General features: G+C 44.1%; 1 protein-coding gene and 1 non-coding gene across 2 annotated transcripts in view; both read right to left on the reverse strand.

Annotated features, from left to right (window-relative positions):
* The window catches only part of LOC117213445, a gene marked incomplete at its 3' end in the record, with an annotated part of 89,677 nt that extends 73,322 nt beyond the window's left edge, over positions 1 to 16,355 (reverse strand). Inside the window, exon 1 of the mRNA XM_033458791.1 lies at positions 13,904 to 16,355. Within this exon, the coding sequence (XP_033314682.1) occupies positions 13,904 to 14,581 (678 nt within the window). The remainder of the gene's footprint in view (positions 1 to 13,903) is intronic.
* Trnaf-gaa lies at positions 556 to 628 on the reverse strand. Its single transcript has one exon. It is a non-coding gene; the product is annotated as a tRNA-Phe (tRNA).
* Positions 16,356 to 19,603: the final 3,248 nt, after the last annotated feature.

Consider the following 19,603-nt stretch of genomic DNA (forward strand, 5'->3'; position numbering starts at 1 on the left):
AACGCCGCGATCATTCCACGTAATAATTATGTACCGTTCTCGATATAAGCCGCGGCCTAGCCGGACCTTAACCCGCCAAAGCGTATCATGCAACATTATTAATGGAATTTATTGCCGCGCAAAAGGCAGTCAGGCGAACGGAAATTTTAATCTAGCCGCGTTAACGAGTCAAAAGGACGAGCCGAGTAAGTGCCAGATTAATCACGATTACTAGATTTTAAATATTGAAACTACTATGCGTCATGTTGCCTTCGTGACTGTTAGATGTGCTATTGACACGTAAAGAGATTAGTTTCTTTCCGTAATTATAATTCTATAATTTTCTACAATAACCACTATTTTATATACATATATCTAATTATACTCTTTTTCGTTTGCCTATGATAACTGTATTCACATTCAAATATAACGTTCGACTTACAAATTATAAAATAAAGTAGCAAATTATATTTTTTATTTCTTTTTTTTAAGATTAATAACATTATGAGAGCTTAATAATATTAGTAAATAAGCTGTGAATAAAAAAAAAGGTATAAAAAGGAAAAAAAGGTAAATTGCCGAAACCCGGGATTGAACCGGGGACATTTAGATCTTCAGTCTAACGCTCTCCCAACTGAGCTATTTCGGCTTGATGGGTTACGTTCGTAATACAGTTTAAATACACAATATGTCTGAAAAATACTAAATAAAAAGATTGAAATCAACTTTAATACACAAACGGAAGATTCTCTTTTACACATTCAATCTGATACAAACTAGCAATAAATTATATCGCTTGATTGCATGCGTGAAAAATTATTATCGAACAGGCGGGAAAGATAAGTAAGAAATACTATTAAACAAAAATAACAGATAACGATAGAAGCAAAAGAGGAGAAGATGAATGTCTGATAGCATAACGTCAGGGTCAGAACGGTCACGATTATTAGAAAATGCCGGGCGTAATTTACCAGAATTTATCACTAGAATTCCTGTTGCCGGGTATCGGAAAAATTAGACGATATCATCGCAAACGAGTAATCTTACATTGGAAAAATCGATAATGATTTCCATATGCTTCTTAAACCGTCCAGAAATTTGTCCGTCTGGCGATAGATGCCTCGAACGAAAGACCATAAAACTCATTAAAACGCATTACCCAGCTCTAATCGCCAGAAATTTAAATTCCAATTCGCTGTTATGTAGCCGCACCACCGATAGACCTTTGCGAACTGGACACCTAGTCCGGTGTCTACGCCGGAATTACCCGGCATTACGTACGCAATTTCCAACGGTTAAAGGACGTGATCGCGGTAATGACGTTCGAGGGAGGCTTGAAAACCTCGGGATCGCGGATGCACGTTAAAAAGGACGGCGTATATCCAGGCGAACGAGTCAATCGAACGGGCCTGCGCTCTCTGTCTTTCCGTGTGTTAGACCGCGAGACAGGTCATACACAGGCGCGCACGCGGCGAGGGATACGAAATTAATAGTGTCTATGCGCGGGAACAAGACGAGAGCGAGGCATTATCGTCCCTCGTTTGGGCATTGGGAGCGTGTAAAGGCATGATGCAGAGCCGAAGCGGCGCGGTCCAGCTCAAAGCGACGATCCACCATTGCCGGACACGCCAGGGGCGCAACAGCTTGATACATCGTTACACGCTGTTCCTTCCATGTGCCCTTCGATCCTCTCTTTCTCTCTCTTGTCTCTCGCCTCTTACCTTCTTCCTTCGATCTATTTCTCCGTCTCTCCCATTAACTCTATATTTCTCTTTATTTCTTCCCCCTTCTACCTTTCTTTCGCGCACCGTATATACGATCCTCCTCTCGATTTCTTTGTCCCTTTTCTTCCTACCCTCGAGTGTACACCGAGAAGAAGGGCACAATTCTTGGCCCCTCGGCACCCCTCGACACGCAGCATCGACCTAAGCCAAACTCGGCGCCGACGCGCCGCTCTAATACGATCTCACGATCGACGGGGCCACGAGCGCCGTAAAGCTCGGTTTACACCGGGCCGCAGGCAGCCGCCTACGCGATCTACCCGCTCCTTAAATCCTCCGGCTACAGCGCGCCTCCGCGGGGTAGACATTGTCGCGATGAACACCGGCCCCGGGGAGATGAAGTCGTTCCGACCGACTCGCGGAGATCGGAAATTATTATTCCGCCGTGCGAAGAAGCGCCAACCCTCCCGGTGAAACGTTTAAGTCTACTGCTGTACCAGTTCTACACTTCGTACGGTGTGATACTTTTCGTGTTTCAAGATGCGAGTGATAATTTGCAATTGCTTCGTTTCAGGCAGCGCGGCAAATATGAACTAACTTGTTACATTTAATTGCGTACATTTGTTAGTTTTATCAAGTTACAAGTTCGCGATCGGCGTTTCAAACAGCGATCGATAACTAATTGTGTAATTGCAAACGTTATAAACTACGAAGTTATTATCGTTTGGAAATAAGAACAAATTCTCGCGGCTCGCATATACTCACACAGAAAAAGATTAAATATACCTACGCTGTCTACGCTAAAAATCCAAGTAAATTGCGCAACGACTATCGCTGAAAAACATTATAGTCTCAAAGAGGGTATCGGCGGTATACCTTCCACTTTATCTGGCGAAGGGTTAATCGACGTTCATATACGACGCGAGCACGTTTGACGCCAACAAAGAACCCCTCGCCACGCCGCGCCGGGAAGAATGAACTCCGTAGGGAGAATCCGTCTTCTAAATATAGCAGCCACGGTAGCAGCCAAAGGAATCATGGCAGAAGGTGTACGACTGATGACAGCGACGGATATATCGGAAGCGAACGAATTAAATGTACTAGTTGGACTATCGATCTGCAATTGATATAAATATTCCAACCGACATGAATATCTGATGATGGTACACGCTGTGTATCTCTATACTTACATTACGTAGCCAATTCAAATTAACTTGGCTGCTTTATAAATCATAAACTTCGAAACTATTAATCATAATCATACGTTAAATGCATAAATATCCACATTGTTCGAAAGTAAAAAAAAAAAATAAATATAAGTTGAATGAAACATTAAACGAAACAGAAGAATAGTATTGCGTGTAAAACAACCATTGCAGAAATATTTCTTGCAGAATATAAAATCCAGTTGGCTTGCAGTCTTTTGGTAAAATAAAAAAGGAAACGAATAATGGTCGGGCACCGGATGAAAAATCTTGGCACAAATAATAACAGGCGTTTAGCCAGGAAACAAGCGTCGATATCCACACATCAGGTTCCACGAAAGGGCGCGGAAAAAATATTGGCGCGTTAAATCGAGCACCGCGGGGCGATCCGAGGCGAGGAACCGGCAGAGACACCGCTGTTTCGTGTTTTATGGTGGCATCAATTACTTTAATATTCGAGCTCGTAATATCTGAGAGCGATCGCGCGCGCGTACGCGATCCGCTTCGACCAAGGCTAGGTGTCAGCGATCGTAAAGCGGAATCGCAACCCTAAAGCAGTCGCTTCGTGCCTTTGTAAAGTAATCGGCACGGCCCTGCCACGCTAGTCGGATTATAATAATGTTTACCACGCGACTATGAGTCCGAGAGCGTTTAATGGGCCCATAAAGAATCACTGGGTCGTGTTTGACCAGTCACCATATCTGCTCGTTACGGTGAGAAGTGGACCGTCGTGTCGTGCCATCGAGAATCGAGATCCTGCTTGTGCGTTCAGCAACCGGAATTGTTCGATGAAAGTGTCCTTTCTTTCCTTCGAGGATATATTTTGACAAATTCAATTTTTACAATTGGAAATGTAATTTTTGTCAAATACTTTGACAAAAACTTGAAATAGAAATGCCATCCATCATTTAATGTTGTTTATATCACTGTTTTTCTTACTCCTCGTGGCTATCTATCAAAGGATCAATTTTCTCAAGATCAGACAATTTTCTAAAGAGAAACAGGAATCAAAAATAGCCGAAAGATTATAAAAATGACACGAAATCCTAGCAGTATCGTGCATCGGCATTCTACTCCAACGACTATAAACTCGCTACACCGTTCTCGTACTAGCAACCTGCAATGCATATAAACAAAGAAGCTTAGACGTGGAAACTTGTTCGGTTCGTGCGAAAACGCGATCAGAATGATCCTCGGTCGAAATTATTTAAATCGAAATCATTCACGCGACGCGGTTCTCGATGTCACGGGGTCAACTTGTACGAGAAGCGTATCTCCTCTAAATAGCATCAATTACTTTAATGGTCGTGATCATAATACCGGCGATCGCTGGCGGGTCGGTAGGTGTCAGCGATCGTAAAGCGTGGTAGGCTAAGCCGGTAAGCGGCCGTTCCGTGTCTTTGTAACATAATCGGCGTCGGTGTGCAACGTTACCCGCATTACAATAACGTTCAATGTGCGCTTACAACGCTGCCGCTATCTAAGTGGCCTCGTAAAGAATCAATGTAACGTGCATTGTCCATGGTACTCGAACGCGAAGCACCCTTTTCGAGGCGGACACTGTTTTGCGGAAGAAGATAAGCCTCCATTAACTTCTTTACGGACAAATTTATCAAACCCGTGGAAAGACCATTTCATTTTTTTAACATATTTAAGTACAGTGGTTTTATCAGTTAGTTGCATCGTAAAGGGCTAACTTCGTTCTCTTCTAAAATCCAATTTTTCCCATTTACGTCTCTTAGACGAGGGATCAAATCGATTACGAAAATAATATTCTCTCGGAGTTACCGTAAAACCGTGAAGTTTTGGTCTAATTTCAAAATTATTCCAGCGTCCGTGATTTTACAGCGCAAAATTTTCTGCGAAAAGAAATCGTCTTGTCGATATTCAAGCCGATATTACAAGAACGTTCCTCGAAAGGACACGTTCCATCCAGCCTCCTACGTTATTAACTGTAAATAGAATTAGGTATATATTTACGATAAGTATGTATAAGTCGGCAAAGAGAAAGGAAGTCGATGGGCAAAACTCGAGAACGTTTTTCAACCACGAAACCGTTCGCTCGAACCAACGTTTTTATTTCTACTGAATGACAGTGATCAATAAGATGTAGGTTTTTGCCTATATCCTATGAGGGTTCTGTGTCTTCCTGTTGGTACTTAATCTGGTATCTCCGAAGCGAGCAGATAAGTGCTTAATGTAAGTGTTGGCTCGTTAACCTTTAACTTTTTGGGTCGGTGAATGTACTTTCCAAAAATAGAAATTTACAGTTTACAAGGAAGCGTAACGTTCGATATGGATAGTGTGATATGTTACAACGCGGAAGTAGATTTAATATGAAAATTATTTGTTAGAATATAAACTCCTTGCAAAAGAAAGAAGGAAAATATCATAGTTCACTATCGAAACGCAACCTGTCACCCATAGACAAGTACTCGTCCCTCGAGAGCAGCATTTACACGCGGTTAAAGCATCGAGACACGTGTTCGCGTGATCCCGTATGACGTCGTGGTGTTCATCAATGCCGGGCACGATAGACAGGCACGATAGAATTCTCGGTGTTATGTGAAAATATTCGTGCGTGTCGATCGATCCTGAAGGAATGCGCGGGTCCTCACGGAATTTCCGCGAGGTCTCACCTCGTTGCCTATCCGTCCGGCCACTGGCTCATTGAGGAGACGTTTCACATGAAGAGGAAGAAGAAACGAAGAAAAAATGCCGTAATTGAGAAAAATACATATGGGAAAATGCACGGTGATCTTGCGTATCGACATATGTTTGTTCGATCCACGAGCTCGGAACAAAAACTTAATTACTATTTGCCACAGATAGTAAATTAATGATAATTGCCGTGAATAATGACCGGCAGAAGGATATTCCGAGGATTTTGAAATTTAATTCGACGATATTGAGATGTAATTATGCGCCGTGTGTTTCCTTCCATGGGGATTAAGTTCAAGGCGGCCGATACGCCAACGAATCGGAGAAAACGATCCATCCGGTCGCATCGGCTCAAGACAATTTTCAACCTAACGACGTGTCGCATTTGCATGAAACTGAATTATCCTTTTCCTTTTTTTCTTGCAATTACGCGCAGTCATCCGTGATGTACCTACTTCACCGTCGTAGATCACATCGCTGCGTCTCGCGCATTACCATTACAAATTTTTCGCGTAAACGGAACAAAGCAAATCCGAGCTTCCTTCGAAACCGTTAAAAAGATCGAAACGCAAAAATCAGCCACGACGTTCGTACAAACTTCGATAAATAGCGACTGGCAATAAGAAGAAGAGAGGTCGCCTTTGCTTATGCCGCTCTAAGAACCATAGGAGACATTTGGTTGGCAATCTCCGCTCGAAAAGAAGACCGGAAAAGCCATTAGACGACAGGCGTCCGAAGAATAGGACGAACGAAAAGTGGAGACGAATTGTACTTACGTGGCGACAGGAAGAAAGAGAATCGTCACGCCATGCCACACCATGCCACACGAAAAAGGAAAGCATAACAAAGAATAAATAATTAGCGTGCGGCTTCGGGGTTGCGGTTTCTCCGCGCACGCGCCCTATCGCGCGCCTGTCCACAACCAACGTCTCGTCCTTTAATAACGACGTGGGGGTTGTTGTCTACCTACCCACTTTTTCGGCTACCACACGCTGAATTGCCGCTTGAGCCGTGTAACGGGTGATTTCCATTCGAGAGACGGACCGTATTCCTCAAGAACTGCACCGTTTTTTCATTAACTCCACTTAACGTGCCGGTTGTTTGCAGAAAGGGTGGCGATGGTCTTCAAGGATAGCAGTAATGCCGATCTCCTGTATCGTTTCGCCAAATAAATTCCTACCACGACCGAGGAGAAGTTACTTTCTTTCTCGTAGGATGCAATTTTAGATAGGATTAATGCGGAGCTTGGTTTTTATTGCAGTACTAATGTTGCACGATAGCGTCGTTATCTTGCGGCGGATGTTTACGACAGATGTGCTTGTTTCTCGACAAAAATTCGTGTAATTAGGAGAACGGTACACTTTATTACTTTCACTGAAGGTAGAATACGTGCAGGTACGTAACCATCCCCCTTCACCTAGCCCGATATATCCTGCCTCGCGGTTACATTTCGATTATCCGAAGCGAATCTTCCGGATACATATAGAACCGTTTGTGCGATGAAATTGTCTACGTCGGTTCGTTTGGTCATTTTCGATCCGATTTTCTTGCCTTTCATAGACAGATACTTTCAGTTCAGCCGGTTTCTCAATTTCTTATAAACGTAAATATTTGTTTGCCATTCAATTCCATTAATACGTGATACGTAACATGCTAAATAGCTTGTAGTATGCGTAAGGTGTTTAAATCACGTAATCTACGTTCTCTTATTGAGAACAAAATTATCTTCCTAAAACGACGTTTAAGACTACCGAAAGAGTTAATTATCGGACACCTGTGAGAACTGAAAGAAAGGTGAGAATCAATGTGTCAAAAGAAATTCATCGTGAATTTGCAAGATGCGAAAATTACCTCATTAAGAAAATGACATAATAGTGGCAGAAAGTGATACGATTAAGGCGTAGCAACGTTCACGCAAAACGAAATTATGGCGATTACACGGATGCAATCAGGCGGATCAGTCGCGTGGTTTTTTCCCGAGGCGGAAATGCGTTGTCGGCCGATCCGGTATTTGCCAGAAGCCAAAGAGGAAAATGAAAAAACGGGGCCGTAAAGCGGCACGGAAAATAAACGTTGGCCATTAATTATTCATGCGCTACAAAGTGACACGTAGAGCCACGCGATTGCGCGCCGTATCGAAGGGGGATGCCGTGCGAACGAGCGTAAACTGGCAGCTCCGCACCGTATCATCGGGATGCCGGGTTTCGCGGTAATAACGCTGTGCACGCTTTTTGTCGCGAGCCGCTTGTCGTTAACTCGACGATCCTCAATGGAAACACACGTAAGCGCTACTAAATACCTTCATCAAGATACGACCTGATTTTGTAGCAATGTTTACATTAACGTCACGAGATTACACACGGGATTCGCAATTAAGAAAATAGATCGATGTTCCGATACTTCATGAATCGAACGATCTTTAGCAATTAATCATTTTGATCTTTATGGACCATTGGTTGAAGATCTTTCCAGGAATACATTATTTCTACCGTTCAATATTTAGTTCGTTAAATAGCGCGTCTGTACTTTTGACCCAGAAAATACGAAGTAGAAGAAAAACCATAAATAAACTCCGCTACTATTCAAGTTCTTGCCACGAGTTACGGTTAGAGCAGTGTTCCAACAGCAACGTTTTACATTGGAAAACAGAAAGTCACGCGGTGTGTCGTTTTTCGTCGTCTCATCCGCATACGTCCGCTTGTACGGACGTTCGCGAGGCTCGCCGCGCGCACTTAAATCGCTTTACGATCCAGAAAAGCCGGAGCGGTTCGCAATTCCGGATTCTTCGGACGATCGTCACGGCAGAAAAGTTGCAGCGTGCTCCCCGCCGAGTGGCAGCGAACAAACGTTGTCTAGCATGCTTGTTAACGATGAAAAGCGTGCAGCCTCCGCCGGAGGCCGGCACAATGGAACCCAGAGCCGCAGAGTGCCGCGGCATCGTTTTTTATGTCAGAATCACGGCCCGGCTGTGAATCGACCGGTACAAAGCACAAAATTACCGTGGACGTAGTTCGTTACTATGTCGCGGTTACGTTGATTTCGAGAGGAATAACTACCTAATCGTCGAATGAAATGGTTCAACTACTCGGTAGCACAATAGTAGGCAGGTAAAGTTTGGCTATAAAGTGAATCATCAGATACCGTTTCTCATTCACTTGCAAGTGAAACGAAATAGGTAAATAATAGAGAATACTCTATAATCACGAATAATATTACCTGCTATACCTCTAACGTTTTGCTCGATACATTTTTAATCGACGTCAGACTCCTCGTTAGCGCTCTTATCTAACTGATCGACGAATCGATATAAACGTAAGAAGAGCTACAGTACGTTCGTTTAGTTTTACTTTTCCAAGCATTATTCGCCATTGTGAACGTGATTCCTACGTCGTTATACGAATATATTAGTCTATAAATCTCTGGCATTGACTGTGTCCTAGTCAACTGCTCGTGTGTTTAAAACTCCCAGCACATAACGAACGACAATATCAAAGTTGTATAATATCCCCAGACTAAAGAATCAGATCTTCCCTATCCATCTTGGAGAATAACGTCTACCTAACCTCTATCATCATCTATCATGCGCAACATATTAGATGCTTGTCTAACTGTATCCAAACATCGTTGTCCAGTTCTTCGTTCTTCCTCGATGCATCAACTCGTTCGCACAAACCCGTTACTTACTTGTGTCTAGTTTAACGCATTCCAGCTCAACTTCGAGACACCCCATACAAACATATTACGACGTGATTTTGAAACGTGATTCCAATATTTTCGAGTAAAACGTGTAGAACGTGTTTACTGAACTTAATAGAAACACGTACTGTATCCCCAGGATTATGGAGTCTCTTCATTAACCGTGAACGATCCCTTTATTTCTTTTTGCCCTGGATCGTGAGCATAAAAAAAAACTTTCTCCTCGTCGACTCAATTAAAGCTTGGCGAAAGCGCGTTGCACGAGCTTGTTTTCGCGTGGATACGAGACGAGGCGAATCGCGCATCACGCAGCGCCATGTGCTGCGGCCAATTGGACAGGGTCCAGGTAGAAAAACGCGTTCCGTTTGGGCCCACGGCTTGTAAATCGCATCTGGCGAGCGGAATCGCTCCGGGTCCCGGCCCATCCGCGCCAACCTACGTAATTCTTTCCTCGTTTCGATCTATTCACGATGTTATTTGAAAATTGACACGGTTTCGCGTTAAATATCGCGTAGCTGATATGAACCATAGTTACAAAACGCTTCCTCTAATTTATCGCCGATTGAAGTGTATCAGTTGTAATTGCGAAACGTCCGATGAATATTCATCACCGCGTTATTTACACGATGCAAACTATACGAGTTACGTACAAGTTACGAGTCGCGGCCCGAGAATAGATGATTTTATTCGACGTATCAACCAGCGAGTTTGACTTGTACGCGCCGCACGATGTTTTATAGTTAGTGGCATATCTAATTAGACGTAGATATATATAATATGATTATTAAAATCGAACAAGAGGGTAGATTCGCGAGGAGAAAAGGCGAACTGTCGTTAGCCCCGTAAAACGAGTTCCAGTTGTACTTCCGTAATCCTCTTTATTGACGGCACAATAGTTGAGATTGAATGTTACACAGGTTCCTTGGCCGTAACGAAATTATTAAGTGGGCGTCCCATGCCCCGTAACGGGATCGATAAGGAACAACGGTAATGCCTGGTGACTCGTGATCGATTCCAATTGACTATATAACTCATCTCCGGCAGCCTTTAACCTTTTCGGTACGCGCCGACTGACAAGTTGTTGCACCGGCTGCGCGCTTCAATGTCCGCGTAAATGTATGCACGGATAAAGTACATCTCTCCGAGGAAGCGTGCTGCTTCCATCTCTCGTTACTTTTGGATCTGCTGGAATTCCGATTATCTCACGACTTTCCGAATAAACCGTTGATAGCTCGTGTGCGCTGTACCTATATGTATTTCGCGTTTAACGAACCGTTGTATCGATATTAGGTCGTAGCCCAGATTTAATAGAAAAGAAAGATATTTCGTTATCCGAAGTCGAGTGCTTACATTGTATTTATATTTTTCTTATCTTCCAGGTCTATATAATTCCATTCTCCTGTGCTTTAAATTTTAGCCATCGAAAGCATATCTTAATTTCTCAAATATCGAACATAAAACGAGTGCTTAGCAGTTGAAACGAATGCGTGAAAAAATATTTTTTACTTCTTTGAAAGTGTATGTTTTATCTCGTTTATGGTGACTCGCAACGCGATAACTGCGTCTTGCTTAATAATTCGATGCATACAATATTATGTCTCGCGGAAGCAAAAATAATCGTTATATAGTGTTATACGCACGACGTGATCGCTGTGCAAGTTTCCGAACAAATTAATTGTGTTTGCTAATTAGTCGCACATTTCCGGCGAACTTTCCGTAAAATATATAAACAAGCTGGATGTAGTATGTACGGAATCGCGTATAAAATCTAAAAATTAGGTGAAGGATTTATGTTTCTCTCATTTTTCTTCCTTACCTTATATGTATACTTTACTTTTCCCTCTAACCACTGCTTTACACTATCTCTCTACGCCTTTACGATTATATAAGCAGTCTGTTTGCAAAATGAAATTAGTTCCACGCTTAGTTATTAGTTATTAGTCTACACGCGTTAGTTCTACCATATTCTGCATTTTACTTTATACTGTACTTTCCAACTAAAACGCAAGAATAAGAAACGTGCTAGGACAAAAGTCCCGCAATCTCCTGGATCGTTGCACTCGCAGAAACAGATTCCATTTCGATCTCGATCGATTCGGAGGAGTGCGGCCGCAGGTGCACGATTTCCCGGTACGAAATTTATAGACCGAGCCGCGGTAGTCCGCGAGCGAGCTAACCCGAGGAAAGCCGTAGGGATCGGCTTCGATTCAATGCCCTTATTCGCCGCGGGTATACGTTACGCCGCGTTATCTCGATACAGGTGCGTGCGTCCCGGCGCGGAAGATGAACGATCGTTAGAGAGAGGAAACGGTATGCAGATGAGAGAACCTTGGTTGCATCGAGGCTGGACAAATTCGGCGCGGAAGTGGCCGACAGAACAGCTAGAGTCGCGCCTCGGCCCGATTTGGCGTGATTTCGCCATCATTGGGCGCCTAAACGGACAACAGCTCGTAGTTCGTTCTCGTTTTCTGGAGCCGTTGGCGGTAATTTCTCTTCGCGTCGAGAAATACGCTGGTCTGGTCGCGTGATAAACCCGGAGACCAATTAAAATCGGTAAAAATGGAAAGCTGGGATAACGCAGAGTTAGGTTAGCGCAAATTGAGTAACTCGACTTTTTCCACGAGAATACAACGATGCGAATGTCGTAGGAACTCGTTACCATCAGTGACCCGTGATAGACATCGTAGATAAAATTTTCACGAGCAGGTAAAGCAAAGCAACAAACAAACGGAACACGAACACGTACGTATAGATCGTAGATACGTCGAAGCGGACGTTACGCGATCAAGCGATTCGGTTATCCTTTGACCCAAAGAAACGTCCGATCGCGAGTATCGCGACCCACTTCCAGTCACGTTCCTTCCACGGATTATGCGCGTTTCGTAGGTCTCAATTAGGCGGAGGAAAAAGGGCACGCCGAGCTAATTCATGCGGGGTAAGCGCGCGGGCAATTTGAATTAATCGAAGCGTGCGGTAGCCGTGCCGCTGTTGGCGTAATTTGTAAAGTAACCACGCTGTTCGTACGCATTATATAACCATAGAATATGTAATGCGCTGGCTGGCGGATCGCGGCCAGACCAGAAGTCGCCGGCAAAACGCGTCCGCCACACGCGCATCTATTTTAATCCACCGATATTATAATAATCGTTGTGCAAACCGTTCTGCGTCGGCCGTTTCTCGCTCGTGATCGACGCGGTCGCCGCTGAATGGGCCTCGCCGCGTCCCGGTTCGCGTTCGCCCAGAGAATCCACCCCTCGAGGGGCCAAACCGACACGCCGCGTGTAATCACTGTAATTTCGACCATGGATCGGCGTAATTTTTGACCGAACGATCGCCAACTTTCATTCGATTTCATTAAAACCAGCGGGAACCCGGGGCACTCTTCGCAGGTCGTGCGACGATAACGCGTCGTGACCGGTAACGATTCCTCCTTGGACCCGAGTTACACGCCACTTTCTCTCGTATTTCTCGTCGTCGATCGCGTATAAAAATCACAGGCAAATTCAGTATGTTATCAGGCAACACCGCGTCAAGCCCTAGCTCTTTCATTCGATTCTAGAATTGAATAGAATACGTTTCAAATACCTAGCTTTGTAAAATTAAACGCGGATACATCGAGCATCTTTAGCGAATTAGTATCGAGAAAATTTCACGATCCTTTCTGTGTACGTTAGAATTACGAAAAGATTATTACAAATTATGTTCACGGGGGTAATCGTTGTAGCGAGTTATATTATTCACACGTTGCTTGCAAGGATATTATTACGCCGTATTATTACATCGCATCGTTTTCACAAAAAGTCAGAAATCACTCGTATAATCTGGTTGGATAGTTGTGTTAAAATTGGGTGGTACGAAAATTGGATGTGTGCCAACGGACCACAGGCCTACCACCTCGCGTCCATGTAAAATGTCAGTGAAATATCCGCGGATTCGATTAAACGCGCTTCTCTTACGTAATGCAATTCGCTTTTGTTTACAGTGCGTCGGAGCGCCGAACAGAAGAAAGTGGCGTTCAATGCATTATTAATGTCGAATATAATTAAAAATCTTCCACAAGTAAAATTACGGTTGCTTCCGCGTCTCAGACAAAAGATATTCTTCGGTTGCGTGTCGATATTAAACGAGTTACACTTCGGACTGCAGCGAATCAAATGATCGCGCTTCGCGTAGACGAGAATCGAGACACGAGGAACTGCGTTTTTGGATAATGCGATAGCAACCACTATAGGGTAAACAGTCACAATCAAATAATTGTTACAGCGTTTCCTTTATATGTCTCTCGCTCTATCTCTACCGCTGTATGCACCAAAAATTGTGTGCAATTTAAACAAAATTGTATATTTTAATAAATCTTACCAGTTGAGTTAAAAGAAACGAAATAGAACGTTTAATTTGTTACAGAAAAATAACCATCGCACTGAATCCTATTTGCTTCTAGAAAATCTGTCGTTACGATTAAACTATTGATTGCTGGGACGCGGAAAACATTAACATTAACTAAATCTCTCTATCGAAGCTAAAAGTAAGTACCAACGACGTTTCATTCTTTGTAATAGAATTGCATATAACGCATTGGAGATCCTATGAACCAGATCAATTGCAAGTAATCGGAAGCAAAGAAGAAAAAAGGAAACTCACTGGCATCGACGGCGGCATTCCACGGAGCGCAGCGCCGCTCCACTTGCGCTTCCTATTTTGATACTGCGCAACCCTATAGCCACTGTTATTATGATGACTAGCGTATACCGCAGTACGCTGCTGCATCGAAGGCCGAAACGCGGCATAAGGTATTCCTGAATATCCTTTCCCGTGATAATCACCGATCTCGTATCTATGAGCATCATGATGCAGATAAACACTGTCACTGGTGGCCACACTGGACACGGGCACTCTGTAACGTTCCTGTTCGTGCTCATGCTCGTCGATCTTCCCAATCGGTCGATCCGAAGATGGTCTAGAGCTATGAAACGACGGAGGCAGCATCGCTGACGGTCCATAAAAATGTGGGAAACCATAAGAATTCGGGAGTGCAGTTGTAACCGGTCGCGGATAAATTTGATGTGGCGGCTGACATTGGTTGACGATCTCGGAACTACCATCGAGCTTCGTTGAAGGAACGATTGGTTTTCTGTCGTAATGGTAATCATGCTGGACTGTATGGTACTCGTCTTGAGGCTCTCGTTTAAGGTCGAATACCTCCGTCGATTCCGGCGCCTCGACTTTAATTCGAATACGACCGTCGGCGTCGCCCAAGTTGGAGTTTTTCGGTGAATTCCTCGGGGCCGAGTCCCCGTCACCCACGCTACCCTGCTGCATCTTCTGGACGTTCACGGCGACGCGGTGACCCGCGTCAAACCGCGAATTCGACCGCGTCGAATCTCGGTCGAGCCATCGGCAAACTGACCACAGACGTGTTATGACGATCACTGATTCGTACGAGCATCATTCGAAACTAGGAAACCAGGTGTGTTGAATAACGTCGATTACGGATAATGAAAAGGCTGATCGTCGAAAGTGTCGTGACTGCGAGCTACGATCGAATTTGAATCAAATATTATCATAATCCTTGATGATCGTCCTTGGTGTCACGCGGTTAGACAGGAGAGAGACGTCAGTGAGGCGAATATGTCAGCTTTCAGACACTGCCGATGTTGTAGCGACTCCCACTTTTTGTGTCACGAAATATCATATATTTGTATAAGTGTACCTGCTGCTTAGTTTGGAGTATCGTTAAAACTGCTTCCGATGCGTCATTGGTAAAATTCTAAACGTGACAGGCGTAGAGAAACGAGATGGCGTCGTTCGAACGCATGTGTTCTTACAGGAGCATTGGAATCGCAGAGCGTGCGCTTTCATATCCAGTGTGAAAAAATTGGTCGATGGAACAGATCGAAATAAAGAAGCGAAGACTCGACGAACGAACAGAAGCGTTCGACGGCACGCTGTCGGTTGGTAGAAGCAGCGCTCGTATAGCTGGCTCGGTGCTTTTCGGTCGAGTGGAGGGGGTGAAGGAGGGGAGGACAAGGGCGGCGTGACAGTTTCCGTGTCACGTGTCCCCGACCTTAGGCCCCGCCTACGACTCCGATTTTCCTTTGGTCGGATCGTTACCTGGCCCTATCGGGGACCCTTTCCTTCTCGTCATTCGTCGACTGTCGTTCGTACGAGTCGCATCGAATCGTAAGGGTCCTGCTAAGCTTCGGTGGACAGGAAGGAGATAGGCTTTCCTTCGGAGGGTTGTCACTTGCAGGTAGCTCTCGACGCGAGCGAACGGACAGAGTGTCAACGATACAGATACGCTTCAGAGCTTCTCTTCTTTCTCTCTTTTTCCCTCTCCAATAGTGAGAGGCGATGAAACGTCGTCGAGCGTGAAGCACCGTGTATATACGTACGCGCGAGGAACGGACGACTCGCGTTTTCACCGTGTTCCGCGAACTTTTTACGGTACACTGCCTCGAGAATCCAGCGGCAACCGACGTGCTCGCTCTCGTTCAGTCACAGACAGCGAGAGGGGGTCGAACCGTCCGGGGATCGAACCTAGCTCTCTTCACGCGACACGCGGTGTTAGCTCTCGCGATCGACTCTATCTCGCGATCAGGGTCACTAATTACGGGGAGAAGAACACCATATCGGTCAAGAACGCAACGAGCATACGTAAGGATGCCGGATTGCCTCGGTCGAGCTGATCGCGTACGAGTTTCGTTCCACGCAGCGTGAAACTTGGCGGAGGTGCGCGGCCACCACCAGCCAGCGGGAACGCACGAGCCTGCCCGAATACGCCCGAGCTCCGATATATCTCTACCTACGGAGTTGGCCGGCTACCTCCCGCCTTCTACAGACCTATACGGCTAGATCCACTTTGTGGGTTCACCTTTTGTTGAATCTACCAGCGCACTTCTATTCACGGCTTACTACTTCTTCTCGCGATGTGTCTACGCGTTCTTCCGCCGTGTTTTCGCCCATTTACCATCTCCCGATAAACCGTGCTTCTTTAAACCAATCCTACTCCAACCTGTCTATCTTACTAAACCTCGTCTTTTTCGCCTCTTTTTGTTACTGATACTCTAATTTCTTTCAGACGTAGGTACTTTAACATTTCGACTAGTTTTTACGTTCCCGTTCTACGCGTTTTAGGTTATGTTGGCCATTGGAAAAGATGGACATAGTAAATATCAATGGGGCAATTGACTACCACTATCTTCGTTCCTTTCTTCCATTCTTATTCGTGCCTATTGCCTCTTCATTGGTTATGCACAAAATACACTGTGTAATCGTACGATAAACAACGCGAATAACGCATAAACAATTTTCATGGGATACGACGCGGGAAAACTGAACTATTGTTCGCGGTATTTTGTCTTACGTAGCGCTACGAACCAAAGAGTTGCAATTAATCGATCTATGTCGATAAAAAAGGATACACAATTATCTGTGCCTAACTTCGGGGCTAATGTACGTATGCTACTGAAATTCGGGATGCATATATATACTTATGTACATGTACAGAGATTACGTTTGGATTACAAATGTGATACAAGATTGGCGGGATAAAGATCGTCGTTCTTGTAATATGATCGTTCTTACTGTATTTTTACTAATTTACAGGTCAGTACTATTTTTCCTTCATTTCGTTAAGTAACTTTCTACTAACTAGATATAGATTTCTATATTAACCGAGTCGCGTTATACGCAGTACAGGTTAAGCAAGGACATAAACAGAATTATTATTAATTTCAATATCGATGACAGATTGGTATTTGAATCATGCTAAATCGTACGTAACAAATAAATTCAATAAGCTGCTTTATTTGAAGAGTTTGTCCGCGCGTAATTACTCGCTGAGTGGCGCTAACTTAACGGAAAGAAATATCGAGCATGAGAGGTTAACGAACACTCCCATTCCATTAAAGCATCATTAATATATGGCATAGCATAATATATAGCATTAATATAAGCAAGATATATAAAGGCAAGCAAGAAGGGAACAGCCATTTGCTCGAAATAAACGAGAGACAGGCAACTTTAAAGCTCGTACTAATAAATGTCGCTTATTCGAACGCCTAAACTAATTTAACGCAATTTATTTACCTTCGTACCTGTCTCGTTCCATTGTCTACAACATTATAATGAAATTGTTAATAAACTAGTGAATATGTATATAAAACAACGCATAGAACCAATGCGTTAAAAATGATGTTGCGGTGAGCGTTCGACGTGAGTAGTCGATAAGGAAAGCACCTACAATTGTGGCACGTAAAAGAGAGAAATTTATCATTTCCGATTCTGCGTTACCCTCGGCGTCTGTTTCGATGAGAACGGCCATTCGCGATTCTGTGCGCGCCGTTACACGATATATCAGATTACGTATCCGTTGCGTCATGTAAATTGATACTTGTATATGGCTGAACACCACGAGCGAACATTTATTTGAGTGATAAATTATCGTAATGTCGAACAGTCACGCTTTCAATTCCAATTTCGCTAACTAGATCAACGGGCATCCCTCGACAGCCTAGTGGATGGGAGCTTAACCTACGTTAAGTAGCCGCTAAGACTTGCACGCGTGTTACGCAACGGACTAAAGAAAGCTCGATGAAATTCAACTACCTATCCCTTTCATTACGCTGTTTATACCTATCTCGTTAAAAAGTACCTACGCGATTCAAGTAATACCAAGGAAGCGTTATACAATTAACAAAGCTGTCACATTCAGGAACCGGAATATTTATTTATTTCATTTTATTTGATAACTAATCTGTTTAATAATTATTTAATAGTTATTATTTTATGTTATCCCATCGTTTTTATCGTAGGTTCAAGGTTTCCCGTGTATTCCTCAACTACAACGGTATTGGCGAGTGACGTAAGTACTTACGCGCGTTTACCTGCGCTCCGGTTTCGAGACAATAGAGACAGGACCTTCGGTTCCCTTTTCTCGACATCGATCGCCCAACGGTTGGCATGCGTATACGTATGTACTTTCACAGCGGGATGACTGGTGAGAGAATTCAATTTCCATCGTGGTTATCGCAGTCGCATCTTCCGTTCATCTCGGTCGTCCGTCCGTTTCTTTTTTTCTCCGGCACATATCGAATCTCGTAAGCTGAATAGAAGATGCGATAGATCTACCGTTTCAATCAAGTTGCGTTAAAGGAACTTAATCTCTTACGCCGCGCTTTATATATATATTTCCGTGTGGTAGAATAAAATTTTACTTTCCTTATATTAGATAGGAATCTTTTAAGCAAGTTTATCGTTAATCGCTAATTTCCTTTCGATAACTTTGTCACGACTTTATTCCATATCCCTATCGCTTAGAGTCTTATCTCTTGCAACTGCGACGCAAAAGGGAAAAATCCATCGCCGATGCAACCGAAACACGTCAGCGCAACCGATACTAGTTGACAGTGACATATCGGGACCGAAAAATGTCCGCGGTGAACTCGGCCGCGACCTTTAAGCGTGGCTGTTGATTTTTCAGCCTCGTTTCTGCAGTCGAGCCTGGCGATAACGCGCGGTTTTCCGCGCGATAGCCCACAAGCCGAGCGAAAACGATGGTATTTCATGTGCCGGGGAGCGCGGGTCCTCGTTACGCAATCGGGCCACGCTTCCCAGCTGTCCGATCGTAACTTGGAAGGGGAACAGAGGGGCTACGGATCGTAGGGCAAAGAAAAACAAGCCCACGTCAAACGCATACATCGATTACCGGCTTGTTTAGATTACACGATGATACGCCCAGCTGTAACGGAGATCCTCGGAAAATTAGACCTATTTCCGGGGCTGTTCGTGCGAATTTGAAAGCTACTCCGTCGTTGCATTACGTTAACATATCATCGAGTCGTGTCAATATAAATTGATACCTACGTGAAATACATAACACCATGCTTGACAACGTGTCCGAATTGTCTCTTGTCAATGTCACACCGGCAAAATTTGAACTTGCGAGACGATGTCTAGCGAAAGTGACTAGTATCATTCCCATCTCTTCCACATAAAAATTAAGTACAAACGTTTTTTTTTATGTACGGATAGAGATACATATTATACTATACAACGAGGAAATAGAGAATACCCAAGTAAGTACATACATATGCAGTCGATCTGAGCTATCCGAACAGAGTCCGCAACCACCGATGCTATTCGCGGCACGACGGATTCTCGAAGTCTGGGTTTCTCAATCTGCCCGACGATACCCAGCAGAGCAGTACCGCGGTGTACGAGCATCGAGTTGTTCCCCGAGTAATCTAATTTCCAATTTCCGCCCGGAGGACGGTTTGCACGATAAAATTCCGAGCTCTCGGCGTGTACGTTAGGTATCACCCTTCTCTGTCCCCTCTCTCC

Source organism: Bombus bifarius, unplaced genomic scaffold (genome assembly GCF_011952205.1).
Source record: "Bombus bifarius isolate JDL3187 unplaced genomic scaffold, Bbif_JDL3187 scf7180000009102, whole genome shotgun sequence".
NCBI lineage: Eukaryota > Metazoa > Arthropoda > Insecta > Hymenoptera > Apidae > Bombus > Bombus bifarius.